Below are 7,660 nucleotides of genomic sequence, written 5' to 3'. Positions count from 1 at the left end.
TCCACATGTAAGAGCCTGTCTCAGCAGAAAATTTGTTGATCTGAACATAATATCAGGAACCAGACATCAAACACTTAAATAAAAAGAGATGTAAAAGAGCAGCTAACCAAGAATACGGCATATTTCCCTTTCTGAAAAACACTGCAGCAGTCCTCAATCACAATTAATAATTTCTCATTCCTCTGTTTTGCCTCCAAAAAAAAGAAAAAAAAAAAAATCAGCAACCTGATGTGGATACATACCCAGACTTTGTGAAAAAGGCAATCTGCCTTCACAGTATCAAACACACTTCCACTGTATTTCATGTGGTACTCAGCAGGCCTTCTAAATAAAGAACTGCTGCGACACCATCCAGTACCAAGGGAAGATTCTCCAAGCTTTCATCTGTTTAATTTATGAAGCACAGCAGCAGAAAAACAAAGCACAGAAAGCTGCTGCTTTTTCTGTGCACCCATCAATCATCAGTGCATTCACCTAAGTATTTCAACAGCTGAGGTGTCAAGAGAAAGTGATTTGTCTGCTGTTAAAGAGCTTCCAAGATGACAAAACAATGCCAAAAATAGCACTGAAAAATAGCAGATTTGGCTATTTTATAGCTACATCTTGTCTTTCTAAATTCCATATAGCTTCTGAACTCTACACTGAAATAAGTACTTGGGTGTGCCTGTGTGTCAAAGAATACACACACACACACTTAGATATCTGTGTATTAAAAAAAAGTGATGTGCCTATCTCATGTCACTGGAACTATAGATATACCAGCCCTTAGATGTCCAGCCTACATTGCTATTTTGTAATGTGTGGCTATTTAGGACAAGGTAGCCAAAGCAGAGGGAGTAATTCTAAGTGTTAGCTGAAAACTCAAACAGCAGAAACAAGGATCAGGCAGCTGAAATCAGTTCTCAGACAAATTCCAAGTGTTCTCCCCACAGAGGTGGCACCCAGGCCATGGAGTGACACTACTGTCCCTACTGCACAGAATATTTATGTTGCTCAGCTATGTTTCCATGTCTAAAAGGAACTCATTTGCAACGTATAGTACAAAGAAAAATCCCCCTTAGATTGTTGCACTTTCCTCTATCATTGCCTTCAAGGTTTTAGGGTACTACAGGATTACTGTGCAATAAGCACACCTAAGACCAGGCAGATTTGGATTCACCTCAGATCCACCTGGTATTTTTCTTCCTCTGTTTAAAGTATGTTAATTTACATCCACTGTAGAGCACAGCAACAAAATTAGTAAGCTGGACAACATGAATGTGTTTCTTCTTTCAGCTCTGTCCTTCCCTCCCAGTGGTTGTTACTGGACTGGCAGACTCTTCTGAGTGATCCTGCCATGAGCCAACGAACAGGAGTGATGGCAGCACTGCACCCAAGAGTGGAACTGCAGTGCCACGCAGAGCATCTTCTGGAAACTGATGCTTGTTAAAGTAGCACAGCAGCCATGGGAAGTGCAGGGCTGTGTCAAGACCTGCCACTGCTGTGCTGTTCCTGGGCTCAAGGCTTGGGGAACTCATCATCTCTGCAGCTGAGTGGTGTCTGGAAGTCAGGGCAGGATCTGACCTGGGAGCATTTTAGATTGACATATGCCAGATCAGTTCAAACACTGACCCTTAATAACAACAACCCTGGAAGGGCAGCAGCCAAAGAAATCCCCTTCTATGCTTTCCTTTCCTTACTAGGTAAAAAGCAGAGGAACAGCTGAAAGCCTGAAGAAAGAGCTGAAAATCACCAACCAGCCAGATCTTTCCATCAGCTCCAAGTGCACATGGCAAAAGGACACCAGCTTGCTGCAACATGCTTTCAACTCACAACTTGGGGCATTTCAGAAAGCATTCAAAATTAGTTAGGACAGCAAACTAGATTTTACACTGATTACAATGGAAACCTTGGGCAAACAGGAAAATGAGGACGACATCCAGCAGATGCATCTTCCTGTGATGTAACACAGTGTCACCATGGCAACAATTGGGTTAGCATGCTGAGAACCATAACAGGGCATCAAAGACATTTTGAAGGGACCTTAACAATCAGCTTCTTTTTGATACAGCTTTCAAAACCCTACATGAACTGTGACCTCAAGTCTCATCAGCTTGCAATAGGATATAGAATATTAAGTCTTATGTTTGAGTGATGTAGGTATTCATCTAAGTAAGCTAAGATCTCTTGAAAATCTTAACCAATGTTAGCTCATATGCCAAAAAGCTAAGATGAGCTGGTACTACAACACATAGTGAAAAATAACAGGCATTGTAATCCTTCAAAATGCTAACACTTCACATTTACTGAAATCTAAAGGCTTCTAAAACACAAACAAAGCCAAGTAGGAAAATATGTCATTACTAAAACCTCAATCCGTTCTTCTAGTGATGATATTTTACTTACTTCATTATAAAATAGTTGTTTAAATTTGTCTGGTTAAGATTAGAAAGCTTTTTAAAGATAGATGTTTTTTCCACACTCCTTTCCAAGCAGGACACTTTTCAAGGTATCCAATTAAAATAGAAAAATAATGATTGGGATAAATATAACACATGAGTTTTGTTGGTTGGTTGGGTTTTTTTCTACTGTCCACTATCAACATATTTTCACACCAATGCTTTTACTCCAAGAGAGTTAATTTTAAAAAAGTTTTCCACACATGATTCCTAACTAATTTGAAAATACAGAACCTTACCTGAAATAATTTAACTTTCATGAGCAGCTTTATGGGTATGCTGACAGAAAAAGAGGCAATCAAATTGCATCCTTTAAGATGAGGGTCTCTCAGTCTCCCTGGAAGATGTCTCTAGGTATAGTGCCACAAGGATTGTTTAATTACCCAAAACTTGAGTTAACAAAAAAACAGGGAGGTTTTTAAAAAAGCCACAAGATCTATTGATTCAACCCCAACTGTAAGTACATCTATTTAACTGAAGGATAACATACGAAATATTTTGAGTTGTCTTATTTTGTCAGACTTGAGATAAATGCTGAATTTCTTTAAAGGTCTTTCAGTTAGACTGATGAGTAGATTGTTTGCTCCCATAACCTGCATTGTCTGCTCTAACAGGCAATGTTTTGTGCAAGGCAAAATAATGATGTATATGTATAAGTAAACAGAGAAAAACTCTACACTTTGAATGTAAAACTAACCCAACTTCAGGTAGATCTTTGTGTCGTTAGAGAAGCACCTGTTATACTCTGAAAGTTCAACTTAGAAGATCATACCTTTGTTCCAAGTTAAGGAATCTTTTTCAAGGAGTAGAAAATTATTACCCACTTTTGACGAAAGGAGAAACATCTTTGTGAAAGAAGAGTAACATGAGAATGCCCTTCTGCTGTGCAACATGGGAGTCTTGGGGCACCAGTACTCATGTACAGACTGATTTTCCATGATTTTTTCCTAATACCTGACCTGGGTAGGCAATCATAAGCAATATGATTTACTGGAAAGCAATTTCTGTTCAGTTGGATGGTGACTGACTTCACTCATGCCCCCCTTTACTTTTGCACAGAATTGCTCTGTGCTACAAGTGAGCCCAATGAGACCTTTGAAATACACAAGTACAAGCTTGTTGGGGTGAGCTTACCTGCAATGAATCATCCTAATTTCAAGTGCACTATCATGAACTAGATGAAGCCATTTTCTTATATTGATGGTACCAGAATCTTAAATACTATTTCCAGGTGAGTTACCTTCTTTTGGGATCTCAGCTGGGAATTTTCTTGAATGAAAAGGGGCTAACTCAGAGCATTCGATGCGGATATTTCTTGACACCTGAGCATTTCTCCAACACATCCACTCATTACATCAGGCACAAGCCTGCAATGATTTTCATACAAGGTGAGGCATTTGAGACCAGGCATTGTCAGGCTGAAGGGTGACCTGCAGAGAATAAGCAGACAGTCATTATTGGTAGAGCAAGCACAGCTATTAGGGTGCCCTTTCTGGCCAGGTACATAGTGCCCAGCCTCAGCTTGCTGAGGAGTACTGACTGCCAAGGGTCGTTGTGCAGAGGTGAAGACTGACAGTGTAAGACCTTCAGCTATGGTCAAAGCCAGTGCCTACTGGGAAATATAAAGAGATGGATTGGCAGATGCTTAGTTTGAGGGAAAGCAGTCCTTCCTGACTTTGCTCAAGTCTCAACCCCCTTTGCACAACATTATTCCTTCTGGAAGAAGGGACAATGAGGACACAGTGCACTGAATGCACCTTGTATCTGATTTATATTGGATTTTGCACTTGCAAGTGAAGTCACTGCTTCATTTTGAGCCATCCAATAGTAGCATTTCTCCTGAAACACATTTTTAGAGATACTTAGGTGAGTTCAGTTTCCATTTGTAAATCAACTGTCAGTACACAATAAAAATGGCAACCAGGAGCTCCATGGCACCATGTAGTCTACTTTTTCCATGGTTTATTTTTTTTTAACAGATTTACAATTAATTATTTACAGAAAACTCTACAGAAGATCCATTACATTCATTCCTTCGTTATCATTCCACAAGTTTGAATGACTATTTGTATGAGTAAATATTCAGGAACAAGCTCTGCATAAGCCATATAGTGTTAATCACTGGATGAGAGAAAAACAGAGCCCTTCATATAGTTCTGATACTTATTTCACAAACTGGTGTTTGATGATCATTTATTCTGAGTTGTGATTAAGGCCACACAGGTTCACTGCACCTTACAATTTTCCTTTTGCTCATCTCGTTCAGGTAGCCCAAGTGTGAACAACACTTGGCGAATTTTTGGCTTTGTGCATCATGAGACTCTCCCTAGAATTATCAGAGATAGCTTTTGTGTGTTGCTTACATGGGCACAGCAGTGACCTTGAAGTAGATTTTGACAGTGGAGAAGCTGTTACTGCTATTGTTCATCATTTACCTGCAACACAAACAACAATATATTTTACTGGTAATAGAAAGCCATATTAACTTTCTGTAGTGGGTCAAAAGACTCCCTGCAAAAGACTAAATATTGGGAATTTGCAAAAAAATATATTTACAGACTGAAAACAGAAAATATTTTAAAGACATTGCGTTGAATATACAATACAGTGAGACTTTATATCAATCATTTTGGTGTGGTGCAAGACAGAATAACAGCTACACAGCTGGCAAGCTATTTGCTAGGAGGAGAATAAAGCTAAATGAGGAACAGCCAGTACTCAATCTGTTTACCAGGCATTGCGTACCGAGATGTCTACTTCATTTTCCTGTACATATTTTGCAGACATAAAACTGAGTTGTCACTTTTTTTCTGATATCTGGCCAGAAACTACTGCTTTCACATTTTAACTGGCGTGCAGTCAAAGCACTCAGTTTAAATTTTATATTAAATTCACATAGGAAAGTGAATAAATTTGCATATGAAAATGTAAGGGCACATTTTAAGCCCCTTGAGAAATTTACAACAGTTGGAAATTGGGTGGCTGAAATGAAGTACATAAGTGCCTGTCAAAGGGAACAAGCAAGGCTTATTTAACTTTTAAAATCAGATACACCATTTACTGTTTTAACATAAAGCATGAAACAGCACATCTTGATGGTCTCAAGGAACAATGAAATGACATTATGAGCATTTCCTCCAGAAATCCCCAGATGTACGTCACCTTGAAGTAAGAGACAGATGTACAACCAGTAATGTCCAGGAAAGAACTGCACAAATTCCTGGAACTGATGACTTCTGCAGAGTTACACCTGGGGGAAAACTCAGCCCTGAAATCTTAATTTCTCCTGTAGAGTTGAAGATAAGCAGTAGCATGTCCTTACACCTAGACAATACAACCGTAGGCAAAGAGGAGCACTATTTGGGAAATCACTCCCTCTGTCACATTAAAAACAATTTGTTACTGATTACTTGTTATTTGCTGTAAACCTGCCTATGGTCAGCAAGAAACTACAACAAGCTTACACCATGCTGGCAGGTGATTACTACACGACTTTCTGCAGCCAAGGCTTCCTTTCTTTTTTGTGCTCTTGAGTTTCTTTACAAGTAATACCCTCCATTTTTTTCTAAAGTTACAGGAAAACAAATAAATAAGCATAAATAAAATTTATTGGTATCACTTCATGAAACAGTAATAAGACACAGAACCTCCAGGCAATGTCTGTAAGAAGCAGCAAATTTTGGCAAGTAGGGTAATCAACCCTTGAAACAGATTACAGGAATTCTGTGGATTCACTCTCACTTCAAAACACAAATTTCCCATATCGATAGAGCTTAAACCAAATTATGGCTCTGATCTGACTCATCTTCCCACTGGTGCTTTCCAGTCTCAAAACCTACATATCCACTAGACCACGCAGCTCTTACCTTTCCTTATCTTGCTAACATAATTTATGTGCTAACACAAAATAAATGCATTACAAAAATAATAAAAAGAAAACAACTACAACAAACCCCACACAACACAGAAGTTGTTCTCTTGCTGTATGGCTTAGCTTTTGGCTGTGTGACAGACTTCCAAGAGAATGCTTTTGTATAACCTGGCACATCAGAAGAATTTTTAGGTACTGGCATATTTCTATGTAGCCCTCATGTAAAGAAGTATCAATATATAACGACTATTCTCTTATTCTCAGTGTGGTTACAAACTCTGGAGGAGATTTCAGAGAAAAGGTTTATTTCTGTCCTCAAGATGGAACATTTTTCTATCATCTGTGAAGCATTTGCATTAGTTTAGAAATAATGTCTTATTCTGATGTGCTGTGAGATATTCAACAGTGTGTCCTAGTACTGAAAACCTTTGCAAGTGTATACAAAAAAACCAAACTTCAGTTCAGCTTTTTTTCATAAAAGTCAGCCTTCCAATCATAACTTTGTAGTATTTATTTTGATAAACTTAAGATCTGGTAAGCACTAACATTAAAGTCTCATTTCTCTACCATCTAAATGAGCTCTATTTATGTTGAACAGCCTCAAATACCTGTAGCTATTTTATAGCATCTCAAATGTGGAATTAGAAGTTCTTAGAAGAAAACTTCAAGCCTCGACTCAGACTCCCAGAGGTTAAATCTTCTACTCTTTGTGTTTTCTGAAACCTAAGAAACCATAGTATAAGGAATAACTGTTCTTTACTACCCATTATAAGAAATTGAAAATATATCTGTATTTAATTTACATTTCTCAGTGTGTTTCCCTATTAAGTCACAAATTGCATCACAGGATTGCTAGCATGGTCAAGACTTCTCTATTCATGAGTCACTGCATTGCTGAGAAATGTAAAGAATATGTCCTCAAACTTACTTGTCAAAATAAATACGTTTAGGGAATCTATTACTTTGCCTCATGGCTTTCATACCCAGACAATTTTTTCTTTTTAAGTTACCTTTAGTGGTTTGCTGCCACCAGGTGTCAAACAGGAGTGCTCTTCATGGCTGCTGCTGCAGTGGCTGCATCCGAGGAGGACTTCATCCATCCTGCCTTTGATCCTGAGCCCTGTGCTCCTGAACTGAGTTCCCAAATCCAGCTCCTGTGCCCAGTCACCATCTATGAGTCCAGCCTGGGACCCTCTCCCCAGGGGCTGCTCCCCAGCCGGGGGTGACGGGGACGTATTGACATCAGGGGAGCTGGGTTCAGACTCACTTTGTATAGATTTGTACAGAGTCTATTTTATTATCACTATTACTATTATTACTAGTGATAGTATTCAAACTGTTTTCTTTTCTA

The 7,660-nt window shown here is 38.8% G+C and overlaps 1 protein-coding gene across 1 annotated transcript in view; it reads right to left on the bottom strand.

Annotated features, from left to right (window-relative positions):
- Positions 1-4,663: 4,663 nt before the first annotated feature.
- LOC103773480 overlaps positions 4,664-7,660 on the bottom strand; it is a gene marked incomplete at its 5' end in the record, with an annotated part of 3,655 nt that continues 658 nt past the window's right edge. Inside the window, 4 exon segments of the mRNA XM_008940849.1 lie at positions 4,664-4,723; positions 4,725-4,764; positions 5,170-5,204; positions 7,293-7,383. Coding sequence (XP_008939097.1) covers positions 4,664-4,723; positions 4,725-4,764; positions 5,170-5,204; positions 7,293-7,383 — 226 coding nt within the window.

This window comes from Merops nubicus, unplaced genomic scaffold, assembly GCF_000691845.1.
Source record: "Merops nubicus isolate BGI_N331 unplaced genomic scaffold, ASM69184v1 scaffold10305, whole genome shotgun sequence".
In the NCBI taxonomy this organism is placed as follows: Eukaryota; Metazoa; Chordata; class Aves; order Coraciiformes; family Meropidae; genus Merops; species Merops nubicus.
This window is presented reverse-complemented; position numbering and strand designations above follow the sequence as displayed.